The 15,936-nt window shown below is 38.3% G+C and overlaps 1 protein-coding gene across 1 annotated transcript in view; it reads left to right on the top strand.

The window, feature by feature from the left end:
* UNC80 (unc-80 homolog, NALCN channel complex subunit) overlaps window positions 1-15,936 on the top strand; it is a 238,742-nt gene that overhangs the window by 56,899 nt on the left and 165,907 nt on the right. Inside the window, exons 21-24 of the mRNA XM_040357443.1 lie at window positions 3,312-3,408; window positions 6,509-6,681; window positions 10,667-10,879; window positions 12,393-12,528. Of these exons, the coding sequence (XP_040213377.1) occupies window positions 3,312-3,408; window positions 6,509-6,681; window positions 10,667-10,879; window positions 12,393-12,528 (619 nt within the window). The remainder of the gene's footprint in view (window positions 1-3,311; window positions 3,409-6,508; window positions 6,682-10,666; window positions 10,880-12,392; window positions 12,529-15,936) is intronic.

The raw sequence follows: 15,936 nt of genomic DNA on the forward strand, positions 1-15,936 counted from the left end.
TGGTTCCAAATTACTGGTATGTTTCAGAATTTCTTAACATTACAGAACAAGTGAGTTGAATGTGATTATCTCATATTTTCTTTGATGTACTCGCTGAATTTTAGCATGTGTTTAATGTCCATGTGTTGCAGTATTTTTTATAAGCTTTAGAAAGCATTTTAATTAATTTGAAAGCAGATTGCACATTTAATGACAACAACTTTAAAGCTGAATTCCAGGCAGATAATATTCTAAAATTTACATAGAAATAGCATAGGTATCTGAATCTAACTCAATATCTTCACTTTCCTTCACAACAGCACTTGGATTGTAAGGGAGAGGGGTTCAGTAACATACAAGGAGCATACTTTTAGAACAGTAAATTGATGGCCTCATCAGTGTTCTTCAGCTCCTTCATTTTCCATGTAGTAAGATGGAATGGATTGCGAATAGGGCTGTATTGCATAAAGTTAGGGTAGCCTGCTGTGATCTTACATGGTTGTACTTACCGATAGCAGTATCTATATCACAAGATTGGCAGAGTTACATATCCATTGGCAGGTAAAGCAGTAAGCATGTATGTATTTAACTGTGTATTTATCTTTTTTGCCTGGAGTTTTGCTTAAAAAAGCATATTAATAAAAAAAAATGTGAATCTCCCAAAAAAAAAAAAAAAAAAGATATGTGCATTTTGGCAACTTCTAGTAAGCACCAAAATTAAAGTTATTTTAAAGTGAACCTGTTATTTGCACTTACAGAGCAAAGTGGCAGATTTACTTTACCTTATGGGGTATAAAGTACATATAGTTACTTTCCACTCACATCCCACCACTCTATCACCAGCCCTCCCAAAATATACCCAGTACTTCCAGGTATGGGGTAAAATGACATTCCTAGCATCTACCCCAGTGGCGTTCAACTTAGTAACTAAGTAGGGCCTCCGGTATAGCCCTGACATGTCTGGAAAACTGCACAATAGCTTGACTTTGGAGCAGTAAGTCTGTAGGGGAAAGTACTAGGAAAAATAATTTTTTAAAAGCTAGGTTTAAGAAAAATACCATTGCTGCAGCTGTATACCCTTTAGCCCTCATCACGCCTAAGCATTTTGAAGTTTGAATCTCAAAGCTCCAAAATGCTCAACAACCAAAATACTATGCTTTTAAATTGTGTATGTTCAATTTGACCCCTCAGACACCTGTAGGTGGAGGTCTGGTGTTAAGGAAGGTTTATGAGCTACTAGAAGATTAAAGGGAGAGAAGTGGCTTCACATGAGAGATGAGATAGCTAGAAAGGAGATGGCCAGGGTAGGAGTGGCTTCAGAGTGGGGAGGGGCCAATGGCAGGGAGAGAAGCTTCACAGGGGAGAGGAGATGGCTTCACAGAGAAGCATGAGATGGCTGGGAGAGGAATTAACAATCTGCTAGTTCATTTATATTTATGCAGGAGCACTAACAGCAGCTCCTGTATTAATATAGACAATCTTGTGCAACAAACCTACATCTAGGTCTCCAGCACAGCAGGCTGCACACTGAGCACTGGCAGAACACATGCAGCATGCAGGTCATGTGTTCAGCTCCAGATCTCTACAGCATGCAGCATCAGTCTCCTAAAACATTCCAATCGCACACGTTCCTGGTAAAATGGCTCATAAAAATGGTGGGTGCTGCAACGATTACCAGTTGGGTCCTGGATGTCCTAAAACATTCCATCTGCGGTCACACAGGGTTTAAAGGAATGTGCACAGCAAACAAAACTTACACCAGAATGCTGGGTGGGTCAACAACAGATCAGAGTACAGGGATAGAATGGAAGCAAAGTATATGTGTCTTATGATCTAGGCAGTGAAGCAAATGTATTACATTGCCTGTTTTGAACAAAGAACAGGTCCACTTGAAGTTTATACTGTATATATTAAATTAGGAGCAGTTTTATGTTGAAGTTAAAGTGGTTGTAAACCCTCTCATATACCCAGTGAAGTGACTGATCTCAGATAATACACAGAGATGAAGCAAATCCTCCTATATAAGCTGTATCTGTTTATCGGAAGCCCTCTCTTCTCTGCAGCTATTCAAAGTCATAATTTATACAGCTTGATTCAGGGGGCAGGAAGCTGAAGTTAAACTCTGCAACTCTCAGTGAGAAGAGCTAAGAGCTGATTGAAGGGAATGACCCTCCTCCTTTCACAGCCCACACCTAAACAGAGCTGAGGCTGTGAATCACAGAATGTGTGCTGGAGCTCCCTCCCCGTCACTTGTTTAACTCAGGGTGTCAGGAAAGCATTTCCGAAGTGATTTGTGCAGAAAGCAGAGGAATAAGACAACAGACAAAATGGCGCTTAGTGCTCTGGATTGAGACAAGTACACATTATAGAGGGACATGCTTTGTTCATATTTCATGTCAGAGGTTTACAACCACTTTAAGTAACACTTACAGATCTAGTCACTCCCCCAGCATGTGAAAGAAGCAGTAACTGGCTCTTTCTCAATGCTCTTCTTCTATCAGCACATCTTATCTTATAAGTCATCAACACTGCAGCACAACTGAATGTGTCCTTGTGTTGCTCCTCCCTCTGTCTTTTTTAATTCTGCTGTACACTGGATTGTAAAAGGCTAATAACAAACCAAATTCGGGTACTTACACTTCTTGCATTTAAAGGATAAGTTCACGTTTTAAAAAACAAATAACAAATGCACATTTTTTTGCAGATCGCTGGTGCAATGCAGGTCTCCTGCAGATCTGCTAGTTCATCTACTTCCCTGCACATCCCATGCAGGCAAGCAGATACAATCTGACAGGAATCATAAATGAACTACCACAGCACTCCAGAGCACCATGGTAGTTCATTGAAAACTACAAGTTGACAGCCGCAAAGGCTGCCAGACCTTGTAGTTTTCAATGCATAGTCCTGTCAATCAGTGACGCGGGCGGGCGGTGACGGAGCCCCACGCTCAGCCATGCTTTTTAAAAATTGTGACAACTAGCGGGTAGGGAAATGGGAAGGTGCGAGGGCTGGTCCATTTGTAACATTTTACATGTTACACCCATGGGTTCAACATGTAACATGTAACGAAAGGTGAACTTGCCCTTTAAATCATACATGTAATGATTTATTAATGAATACAGAGCTGCATTCATTTGTTCCCCCTTATTTCTGCCTGAAGTTCAGCTTTAATATGAAATATCCAAGCCACGGTTATAGAATGCTGAAATTAGTAAAGCAAGTAGCTGGTTTTTAAATACACGTATTTAGTTAACAGTCATGGCTACTGTGTTTAACCTTTTTCTGAATCAGTCCTAATCACATAAGTATACTTATGCTTCTTCTTGGTATAGGTGAAATTCACTAGTGCTGTAAAGCTGTCTGAAGCTGGGCCAGGATCAGGAATGGATGGCGGGCGAGATGAAGAAGAAAATTTTTTCAAGCGTCTTGGTAAATGGCGCTCAAGCAGAAGGAATGCATCCAGGCTTCATCACACAGAAGAAAAAGATGGTTAGATATCAGGGTTCTCGTTTTTTCTGTTCCTTGGCAATTATTTTACCTTCTTCCATTAAAATTTTTAACACTTTTGCTGCTGAGTGACTTGCAACAGATTCATTGCAACCTCCTTCTTTAGCAAAATGTGACCCATAACAATACCTATTTCTCATAATCCTTTCACAGAATCTGCAGAAAACTTATTCAATCCACCCATCTATCCTATTTTTTCCATTTCCATTTCTTTTCTTATTTCTCATGAAATAACACCATAGCTTCACTAAATGAAAAAAATAAATAAAAATCAGTTGTGTTTCAAAATGCATCTGTTACCTGTCTGTAAAGAAACAGAGTAATTATCTGATCCAAGTCAATGCTTAGCCTATTAAGTTATTAGTAACAACCAGGTCTATGGAGGCATTGTAAATATCCTAATAGCCTTGGCAATTCATTTGTGGTACTTATTTGCCCCAATTGCTGAATAACTAGGTGATAGTGCATTTTCAACACATGAAATTTAGAATTTACCAAATGGCATGTTGCAGAAACCATCCCTCACAAAATCTTTCCTCCATTTCACAGCATGCATTCTTTAATTTACCAGCACAAATTTATCAAAATTTGGATGCCCAGTATCCCAAAAATTACATTCCAGAATAAGTTCCATATATTATGGACTCCTAATTCATACAATTTTTTTTATTTGTCTATTTTATACAAATATATTTTTGTTATGACTCCAAAGCATTTTAATAAGACAAAAATTCCACCTAGATACCTTGTTTCAATTATCTCTTTTCTTCTGTGTTTGCATGACCAGCATCTGCATAACCATTTCCAAAATAAGACACTGTCCTTCTTGCATCAGCACTGTAAAATTGCGATTATAATAATGCTGAAAACTATATCCATGCACATTACTGATGTTCATCACAGAGAATAAGAGAAATGTAAGACTATTAAGGAAAGGAACATTGATAATATACAAGTGAAATGATGAATGAATGAGTAAAACAAGCTATAAGAGGCTGTGATGATAAACCTAAACACAACCTATTTGTCAAGTTTATGGCTAATTGCCAATTCATCCTTAATACTGTGTACCCATTTGAAGTATTTAACTTAGTCTTACTCTAAATGTAGACATTTGGAATATCTTATAAACAGATTGATACCAAATATCGGGGTACGCATATGCTGATATGTTTTTGAGTCACTGTACTGAGATGGGCAGAGTTGAAGACTTTTGTTTGAAGTGGGGTTCTCGGCAGATGATGGTTGTGATGGAGCTGACCTCAGGACACTGCCTTTGGCTGCATTCCATCTCTGTCTCTCTGCTCTCGTGGTGCCGTGCTTTGTGAAGTGTTGTAATTCTGCTCACATTTGTTCCTGTAATTCTTATCATGTGTTTTTCTCAACTTTTCTAAATACAACAGGTTGAGAAACAGTAGAAAAGGCTCAATGAACCTGTTTTGATCATAGAAGATTCGGAGTGCTTAGAAGTTATAATTTGCTTGGAGAGGTTTGAAAATAGAACGATAAATGTTGATGTTCAGATCAAATCTACTTACCATTATATCCCATTAATAAAAACATCCAAACATTTTTGGGGTTCTAAGGATCCCCCTTCATCAAGATTTGAGATTGTAGAGAATCTGGACTGTTGCAATTTTTTCCCCAAAAATGTGCTGGATAAAAGCCTGCCAAACCAAAGATTAGGAGCTGGCTTATTACGCAGCACTATTTTTTTCTGAAATACCACATTAAGTTTTAGTCCTGACTTTTTACAATCTGAAACACTGAAGAACGGTGCTCTTTAGAACCCCAAAATGCTTTTCATAGAATTCTTCACTCAACATAAAGATAAATAATCTTGATCTGAAAACATCCATAATTTAAGTTCTCTTTTCTTGCCTCTTCAAGCATGTTTTTTTCCAGGAACTCAGGGACAGTTCCAATATGCCAAAAAGTGACCTATTAAGATATTTATAACGTTATCCCTAATTACAAACAAAAGTGCTCCTCATGTCTAATACTATTTCAAAGGAGTCAATCACCTTTGTTCTTAATTCTTCTATATTATCATACTATACTGACTTATATCATATACATTTTATATAATATATACAGTATATGTGTAATATGTAGAGATGTGAGGATACCAATTGCACCTCCCTTTTGTCTGATACCATATTACTATTTCTGACCCTCAGAAAATGCTTTTCAATAATATAGAACATATCAAATTGGTTTGTTTAGCATTTCATTGATAGACAGGATAGATACTTTGATTCACAAAACAAATATATTGTAGGCGAATGCTGCAGTTACTGATTAATTCAATATACAGTACAGTCCTGCTTATTTCATATATGAATCTCCTCATTAGATATGTCTAACATTGCAAAACTAATACAACTTTGGAAATGTGGATTCGCCTTTAATTAAAGACTATAAGAAAAAGCAGCAGATGGTAGACTCTTAACGAATATGAACATTATTCAGCAATTGATTGATGAATACTTTAAAATAGCAGAGTTAATAAGCAGATTAGTTTTATCCAATGTTATCCCAATCCCTATGTGCAAACTACAGAGAACAAAAGTTAAATTATTTCTACACTGGTTTAAGCCAAGTTGAATTAGGGATAATGTATTAATTTGCATAAGCTATTCCACACCCTAGCTTTGATCACAAGTGATTACGCAGCTTGTGTTCTGTTGGCTGCAATGCTTTAATTGTATTTACATGTAAACAACATTTTATTTATGTGCTATTATAAGAAACCACCCAGATTGTGTGGATCCCAGTAGATATGAAAGTTATAATTGTGAATGCAGAGGTGTGTGGAATACCTTGAAAGATCATTGTGTGTACATGTCCCCCATAATATGCTGGGTGTTGTGGGTGACGCCACCATGTGCGCTTAGCTTCAGACCACACATTAGATTAGAATTCTGGGGAAATCCAGTGTTTCGGGGTTCAAAATTGTCTTTTTTATTTGTGAGATCTTGTGCTCTTCCCCCTTTTTTCCTCCCACCTTTGCATTCTTCAGGATGTCACAACTATGATGACCATGGCACAGCTAATCAGGAGGCTGGGAAAAGTAAAAATGTGGTGAATCTGGGAGCCATAAGGCAAGGCATGAAGCGATTCCAGTTCCTCCTCAACTGCTGTGAACCAGGGACTATTCCTGATGCCTCCATTCTGGCTGCCGCTTTAGATTTGGTAAGTGGTCAATTCAGGATTTTATTTATCAAAGGAAAAAGAGTTCCAGCCAGGATCAAAAATGGCAGTTATGTGGACAACAACAACCAAATTGCCAAAGGCTGATTGCATGCCCTGCATATTCAAAACTTCATGCAACCTTTTTATTTTTTAATCAGACAGCAGTAATAATTTTTTTCCTTTGGATGTCTATTCCAGAAAGTTGTGCTTCACTTAAAGTGTAAAGATGAGTGAAGCGATTTTGATGAGATTTATAACTCTGTGACCTTAAAGATTTCACCTTTGTGCCTTCTGTGTGGTTTCTGCCTCAAACCCAATGCTACCATCCAAGTGACTCCTTTTGGTAGGACAGACATGAAGTCAGTTGAATGATTAATAGCAAGGAAACAGTGGCCATAGCTGTTATGGGGCTTGGGGTTGAAGGGGGCTCCATTAGAGAGGCTTTTGAGGAAAACTAAACTGTGAAGTTTTCAGTATAGAAGGGTTAAGGTCAGACCAGGGTTGTCAGTAGCTACAGATACAGTGTTGTACAGCAAGATGCATTTGAGTATCTGTCTTAGCAGTGTAGACATATTGCATTCAGAACTTCTGCTACAGCCTAAAATTAGCCCTGTATTCCTAATGCTGTCAAAAATCTCAGTTTATCCTCAGCTAAAAGCTAGACCCGCTTGGTTTGTAGTTCCACAAAAGGGTTGAAAAACCTAGAGTTGAAAGATGGTTTTATTAGGGTAATTTGGTTATGAGTATTATTATTGTTACTACAACTATAACTTTTATCTACAGCACTGGCCCCTTATAGTCTATGATTTAGGTAAACATTTGGCCTCTATGATTAATGCCACGTACACACGATCAGTTTGTCTGATGAAAACGGTCTGATGGACCGTTTTCATCAGACTAAACCGATCGTGTGTGGGCCCCATCGGTTATTTATCCATCGGTTAAAAAATTAGGAACTTGTTTTAAAATTATCTGATGGATAAAAAACCTATAGAAAAAAACGATCGTCTGTAGGTACGTCCATCGGTTAAAAATCCACGCATGCTCAGAATCAAGTCGACGCATGCTTGAAAGCATTGAACTTCATTTTTTTCAGCACGTTGTTGTGTTTTACGTCACTGCGTTCTGACACGATCGTTTTTTTAACTGATGGTGTGTAGGCACGACTGATCATCAGTCAGCTTCATCGGATAACTGATGTAAAAATCCATCAGACCGTTTTCATCGGATGGACCGATTGTGTGTACAGGGCATCAGCCCTAAAAAGGGCAAAACGCATCTGAGGAATTGTTATAGGTGGAGAACAGGCGCTGAAACCATCTTTTACACATCTCATTCACATTTATGCAACAGGGAGTCAGTGTCTGTGTAAAGACTGCCACCATTTTGTTGAAGTCTACTGGAGCCTGACAAGCTGATTCTGTCTGTCTTGGGCCAGTCTTTTTACATGCTGATCCGACTGACACAGGTTTGGGGGGCATTCAAGCAGGACGCGTGATACTGTCACCTGCTACAGAGAAAGTTAGCTGTTCCACCATCAAAATTTTGCTTTGGGGCCCCATGATTCTTGATTATGACCTTGCAAGAAAACAAAAAGAAAGTGTAAAAATAATGTAATGTACTAATAAAAAAAATAATAGCTGTAGTTACAATGCCTATAGAATACACCCTGATGTTTAAAACTAAACTCCAGGCAGATAAAAACAAACATCTTAGCATATTTTTATTAACATTTTCCTGTTATTTGTAGTGTAGTAAACCTTGTTTTTGACCTTTTGCTATTTCAATTGTACAGAAAAAGAGCCAAGTAATTAGTTCTGACATTCTACTGTAAAGTTTAGGCCCAGAAGTGATTATTTTAGGTAGCTGGTACAAATATAGAATCCAGCACAGAAGCAAGCTTTAACTAAACATCCTTGCTTGTTTGACTAGGTAAAGTGATAAATGGACCATTTTATGCTGAGGATTTCATGCTATCCAGCTTGTTTTCATTGTTGATTATAGCAATTTGTGGTTATTTTCAGCTTTCCATCGTCTGGTTCATTCCTCTCCATTTGTGATTTGTGTCTGTGTCCTGTGATTCCATCTCTATCCATTCTCTCCTCATAGCCTCATATTTGTATTGCCTCTTCTACAAATGGCAGGTAAGACTTATAATTCAAGGGGTTGCATGAGTGCTACATACTTTATTGTAAATATACTGTATTGCAGTTATGGTGACTGTAATCAATTCATTCAACACCCATACCTGCTTTATAAAACATATAAGTTATTTTCAAACCAATGAATATTTAAATGTTTTCATTGTTTGAATATTAGCTTTGTATGAGTAAAACTTGCTTAACCACTTCCCGCCTGCCATATAGCAATATGACATTCTGCTATCCTGACCGGACGCCATATGATGTAATCAGGATAACCCACGCGTGCCTGCGTGGGTTATGTGCTGTGTCACTATAACACACTGCATCTCCAATCTGGATAAATAGCCTCCGACAGAGACTCTTTACCACGTGAGCAGCTGTGTCCAATAAACAAGAAGAGCCGTTTATCAGCTTTTCCTCCACTCGTGTCTGACAGATAAAGGTGCCAGTCAGTGCCCATTCTAGATACTAAACAGTGCCCAGCAGTAAAGCCTGCCAGTGCCTCCACATCAGTGCTGCCTATCAGAGCCATCTATCAGTGCCACCCATCAGTGCCACCTATCAGTGCCCATCAGTGCTGCATATTAGTGCCTCATCATCAGTACCCATCAGTGCCACCTCACCAGTGACCATTAGTGCCGCCTTATCAATGCCCGTTAGTGCAGCCTCATCATTGCCCATCAGTGAAGGAGAAAAATTACTTATTTGCAAAATTATATAACAAACACAAAGAATTGTCGATATAGCTGTTAGCAATAATAATTTTCTTCTCCCGGCGAGGACGTCTCCGCCCCCCCCCCCACCAGTAGAAAACAATTGCTCAGCAGGAGGTATTCCTCTGTCAGCACTGTCTTTGTTGATGAGGAAATCATGCAAATTCCAAACTCCTGAGGCCCCGTACACACGACCGAGTTTCTCGGCAGAATTCAGCCAGAAACTCGGTTCAGAGCTGAATTCTGCCGAGAAACCCGGCCGTGTGTACACTTTCGGCCGAGGAAGCCGACGAGGACCTCGGCGAGGAAATAGAGAACATGTTCTCTATTTCCTCGTTGTTCTATGGGAGAACTCGGCCCGCCGAGCTCCTCGGCGGCTCCAGGACTGAACACGCCGAGGAACTCGATGTGTTTGGCACGTCGAGTTCCTCGGCCGTGTGTACGGGGCCTGAGTCTAACCCAATCCCTTTACTTTACCAGCCCCTAACCAAGGTTAACCTTTGAAAAAGCTTACTTAATTCTTCTTTGCCAAAGCATCAGGCTATTCAACAACAAAGGTCAAATTAATTCAAAGAGGGTTATACAGTTTACAAGCATGTCTGTTTTTAGAGAACTAAATCTAAAGGTCTTGCGTTTTAACTTACTCAATTTTAAAGGGTTTGTAAACCCTCATGGTTTTTCACTTTAATGCATTGTCTCGGGTCCCTATTGGATAGATTGATATCAGCAGGAGCCATTGGCTCCTGTTGCTGTCAATCAAATCCAGTGACATGGGAGCCAGGCTGTGGATGCAAATCCTGCTGTCTGTGTCAATAACCGCAGCATCAGGACTCGGGAGCGCACCCACACGAGTGCCCCCAAGGAAATCGACTCTCTGTAGGGGCACTCGAGAAGAGGAGGAGCCAGATGCACCATAAGAAAAGGAGAATCGGGGTCACTCTGTGCAAAACCCTTGCACAGAGGAGTTAATTATAAAATGTTTGTTTTACAATCACTTTAAGCATTACAGCTCCATAAATCATGTAATAAATTCTAAAATTCTAATTCTATAATTTTTTTTTTAATTCTACAACCTTTCCTATTGTTTACATATTTGTATATTATGTTTTTTCTCTTTCTGTATGGTAGGAGGCTCCTGTGGTGGCAAGAGCTGCTCTGTTCCTGGAGTGTGCACGATTTGTGCATCGGTGTAATCGTGGAAACTGGCCAGAATGGATGAAAGGACATCATGTTAACATTGCCAAAAAAGGCCTTTCTCGTGGTCGCTCTCCTATAGTGGGAAACAAACGCAATCAGAAGCTGCAATGGAATGCAGCCAAGCTCTTCTACCAGTGGGGAGATGTAAGTTGACTTCATGGTTGAGCTCTGCAGACTCCTAGAGCTGGTATTATGTAGTCATTTTACAAAATCACCCATGATGGAATTCATAAGCTCATCAATGAGTATAGAACTGGAATATGAGGTTTCAGTTACCCAGAAAAAGAAGTTCCAAGGTTAGCACAAACAACAAGGCCCTGGTAGACTCAATTGCTTCATGGTCAATGAGGAAAATAATGACTAAATATTAGTAACCGCCTATAGAACATTATACATGATGGTATAATCATTTTATGATGTCATCTAGCTGATGGCATTACATGTGCGCCATGTGATGGTGAAGAGGAAAGGGCAACCCGTGCCATGCTTTCTTTTTTATTTCAGGATGCAAAGAGTAGACATGTGCATTCGTTTTTGTCCGAACGTATTTTCGTCCGAATTTCAGGTATTTTCGTTATCATCTTAACAAAACGAAACTGAATCCACAGAATACAAAAACCGAAAGATACAACATAAATTAATGCTTTATTTTCGTTTTTGTTGGTCGAATGTGCCTAACCTTAACTCTATTAGTCCAAAATTATTCTACATAGAGAGAAAAGATTCGACATTATAGAGAGAAAAGATTCGACATTATAGAGAGGAATGATTCGACATTATAGAGAGAAAAGATTTGACATTATAGAGAGAAAAGAGTTGACATTATAGAGAGAAAAGATTTGACATTATAGAGAGAAAAGATCGCTGCTGGAATTGGGTGGGGGAAGTAAAATAAAAATAATGATGATGATGAATGTTATTGGCTGATTGTAACCAAAGAGGAGGAGCAGTAAAATAGCTAGAACTAACTTGTCAATTCAACATGAACGACGAAGATTCGACAAAGCATCGAAAAATGTTGAATCTGTCATTGAAGGCTTTTGGTGTCTGTTGATAGTTCTAAGAAGATTCGACGGAGCAGCTAAACTGTACGACGCTGCAATCATACGTTTCCGGTCAAATGCTCGGCCCATAGGCTATAGAAAAATTCTATTGTTGGTTGACTAGTAATAATAATTAATAAATATAATTATTACTAGTCATACAACATTAGAATTCTACTATTGCTTGTAGGCGGAACATTCGACCGGAAAAGTATGATTGCGGCGTCGTACAGTTTCGCTGCTCCGTCGAATCTTCTTTGAAAAATTCGACAGACAGTCAGACACCATAAGCCTTCAATGACAGATTCAACCTTAATTCGTTTGGATTTTCAGACGAATACAATTTCCAACGAAAAACTAAATAAATAAAAGAATTTCGGGAGTAACTAAATAAATGTATTATTCGGACGAAAACTACAATCCGAAACTAAATATTTCAGTGTGCACATGTCTAGCAAAGAGCATAAATTAAACCTATGTGGCAGCCAGTAAATGCTGTTTATTTTCAGGCGATGGATGGCAGTGCAGTTAATCAAAAGAAGGTGAAAATGTTTTCTAAATAGTAGGCTCATGGCCTTCAAATTACTACATACATAATATTAATGTTATTTCAGGTAATAGGTGCCCGTCTTAATGAGGTTTGTCACAGCGAAAGTGAAAGTCCAGCCAATCTGCTAGGTCTTATCTATGATGAAGAAACCAAGAGAAGGCTGAGAAAAGAGGATGAGGAAGAAGACTTTTTAGATGACAGTAAGGAGAATCCCTTTACTACAAGAAACCCTGCTTGTAAGGAACTCTGCTTTAGGAGCACTCTATTTCTTTTTTTCTCTTGATAATTCTTGCTTGGATATTTCAGACAGGTTTATCACCTGTTCCTTGTTTCTCATATCAGATCGGCCAACAGTGTTTTTTATACCAAGTCAGGAAGTTTAAAGGATAACACTCATCCTTTATACTTCAAATTGCCAAGTCCTGACCTTGTGTAAAGAGCTTGCTATGGCTGGATCATCCTGAGTGACCAAGATGCAGGTGGCAATCCTACACCGAGGCTGTATGCACAGAACTCTTTGCACGTGCCTTTGGTAGACAGAGTAATAGAGGCCCCCAAAGTTACTCCTTGGATATCAGACTGAGGTAAAGTTTTCTAAACTCTCTTATCTATCTATGCTGATCTTCAAGTATATTATGGTAAAACTGGAAATTGTTGGGTTTTTAGCAGTACATGACAAAAGTAACAACAGCAACAAAACAAATTAGATTGGCCTCGGAAACAGGCAAAACTTGTTTTTTTAGTTTGACCACACCAGTTGGGATCAATGTCTGTGTCATCACAATAATAGCACAGTAAAATACATATTGAAGAAATATAATTATTGTATCTATGTATTCCGACACATTTTAAGCATACCCAACAATCTCTAGACAAAAGAAAATGAAAATTAGCATTGGTTTTAAAGATGAATATGCCCAGTAATTCTATTGGAGAACTACATAGCATTGCTCTATGATGTCTCTGTGATCTTTATTTCTTTAGCTGAAATGGAATAAAGATTACAATGTAAATTATTCATAGCTTCTGCATCCCCTAACCTAAAGTGCAGCATCTGTTTGTGTCCAGATGGGTCTATACCATGTGCCTTATTGCTCTGTGGAAAATACTATGTTATTTGTCTTTAAGGCTCTTTCTGTGCAGTCTGTCTCCATATATTTCCAAGGCATTATAATTTAAATTATATAAACTAAAATAAAAAATTCACAGTCAGGTTATTCTCCCCTAAACCACAAATTTAAGCAAAAACATAAAAATGACAAAATAAAATAAATTGTATTGTCTTATTACTTTACATTGGTTCTATTTAAATGCCTCACCACTGAAGCATATCTACAAATAATGCCTTGGCCATATGTGTGCAAATTCTAATGCTTCTAACTAGAAAATGACAACATGTTAAACATTTTCTAGTTGGCAGTGATTTCTAGATAAAATTATTATACAGCTTTTGCAATGTTAAAACCTAAGGGTTGTGCTTACTTTAACTGGCAACTAACCTTATGCTATTAAACTAAAACAGCAGATAAAATGATAAAGTCACTTTGTATGAATCAGATGTTTTTTTGTTTTTTCATTCAAGGTTTGAAAAACACTTTATTAGTAAAGAAATATAAAATACAGTGCAATGGGTGATTCACATTTTGGAGTCTTTTTTACTTTAAAAAATACTAATATAGATTACATTTTGGCTTTAAAAAAAATAGAAATCATTTCAGCTACTAGTTAGTCACAATTAACTTACTGTACTTGTTTTGTAATGTTGAAAGACATTTCACTGTTTATCCAGTTAAGCTGGATGAATAGTAAAATGTACTTCTGGGTTATTTGTCTACAAAGCTCATACATTTAAAAAATATTACATTCATGTTAACAGTTAAGCTGGCTATTATGTTACATAACTTTTTGACATATATGGATCAGCCAACAATCTTACAGTGGGTGGGATTTTAAAACTAGAGCAGACAGAATCTTGAGCAGCTGTGCATGGCAACCAATCAGCTTTCATCTTCAGCTTGTTTAGTTAAGATTTGAAAATGAAAGATAGAAGCTGATTGGTTGCTATACATAACTTTTCAAATTCAAATTCAGCTTCGATAAATTTAGCTGAAGGTCTCTTAGGCCAGTTTCTTAACTTAACATTAGAGCGCTAGTTTCAAGTGGGTTTCTTTAGTAGAAAGTCTCTCAAAGGGTAAAATAATTCCTATATTAGAGAGTTGACTTAAGAACAAGGCTTCCCCATAGAGGATTTACCCTTACTTTTTGCTCTAATAAAAACTCCCCTTACTTTATACCCCAGTGACAGTGGTTGCCAGGACAAATAGAAAGATCTTTAAATACAATTTAAATGCATTTTTGTCTTTTTTAAGCCAAGTGGCCATGCAGTACCAATATTAAAAATAAACAAAATACATTTCACCACTGAATAGCATTCACTTTTCTTGAACACAGTTTAATAAGTGGTTAAATAAAGTGGTTGTTAAGCCACTAACTGATCATTTTATCATCCCCTCTGTCACATAAAAAGCTGTGTCCTAGTGCCTGTGCTTTATAGAAAATAAGCCGATTTCTACCTGTTTTAACAGTGGCTTCCAGCGATCACGTGACTCCAGGCTCTCAACTCTCCCCGTCTGATATCTCCAGTGGGTGGGGCCGAGATTACCCTGCTGACGTCAGCCAGGGAGGTGGGAAGGAGAGGAGCAGAGAGCCTTGAATCATGTGATCGCTGGAAAACACTGTTAAAACAGGTAGAAGTCTGCTTTTCTTTTATAAAGCACAGGCACTAGGACACAGATTTGTATGTGACACAGGGGATGATATAATGATCAGTTTGTTTTGAAGCAGCAGGGAGAGGAGCAGAGCGACACTAGGGAGAGCTGACAGGCAGGGAGGAGAGTGGGGAGGAGGACAGAGGACGACACAGGAGAGCTGCAGATAGCAACGTATGACGGAGGCATGTACACTGACCACGGTATCAGGGCTCAGCAGCCCTGATATATTGTCATCAGTTTACAGGGGGAGGGTAAAAACTGGCAGGATCAGCCAGGTATTTCAGGTGATACAGGGGGCTAAATGACACAGCAGAAGAACTGTGCTGTATAACACGCTTAAAGGGAACAGGATGCATTTTTTTAGGTTAACAAACACTTTTAATCTGAACTACAAGAATAATAAAGCACAGTTTAATCCAGTGACAGATGAATTAAAAATGTATTATAGGCACATTTATGTAGAACTAACCTAAGTATCTGCATCTGTCTTAATATCAGCCTCCTGTAAACCTCTTCACAGAACTTAGACTGGGGGAGGGAGGGTTAACACTGTTAGACCGATACATGCATTCAGAATAAAGGAAGAGGTGGATAGAGGGATAGAAGGGCAAGAAGAATGATTTTTTCAGTGTAATACTATTCATTTATTGTCCAATCGCAGGATGGTGTGGGTTCTGGACAAGGCTATATTTCCTAATTGCAGAGTTATCTGCAGTGGTTTCTAGGATCTGACTTGGTTGTCTGGTAGGAAAGCCTGCATGAAAAGATTGTCTGAACAGCATTTCAAATATTTTTGCAGGTAAAATAGATAATAGTTATTATTTGAATATTGTATTT

The sequence above is a fragment of the Rana temporaria genome, chromosome 6 (assembly GCF_905171775.1).
Source record: "Rana temporaria chromosome 6, aRanTem1.1, whole genome shotgun sequence".
Classification (NCBI taxonomy): Eukaryota; Metazoa; Chordata; class Amphibia; order Anura; family Ranidae; genus Rana; species Rana temporaria.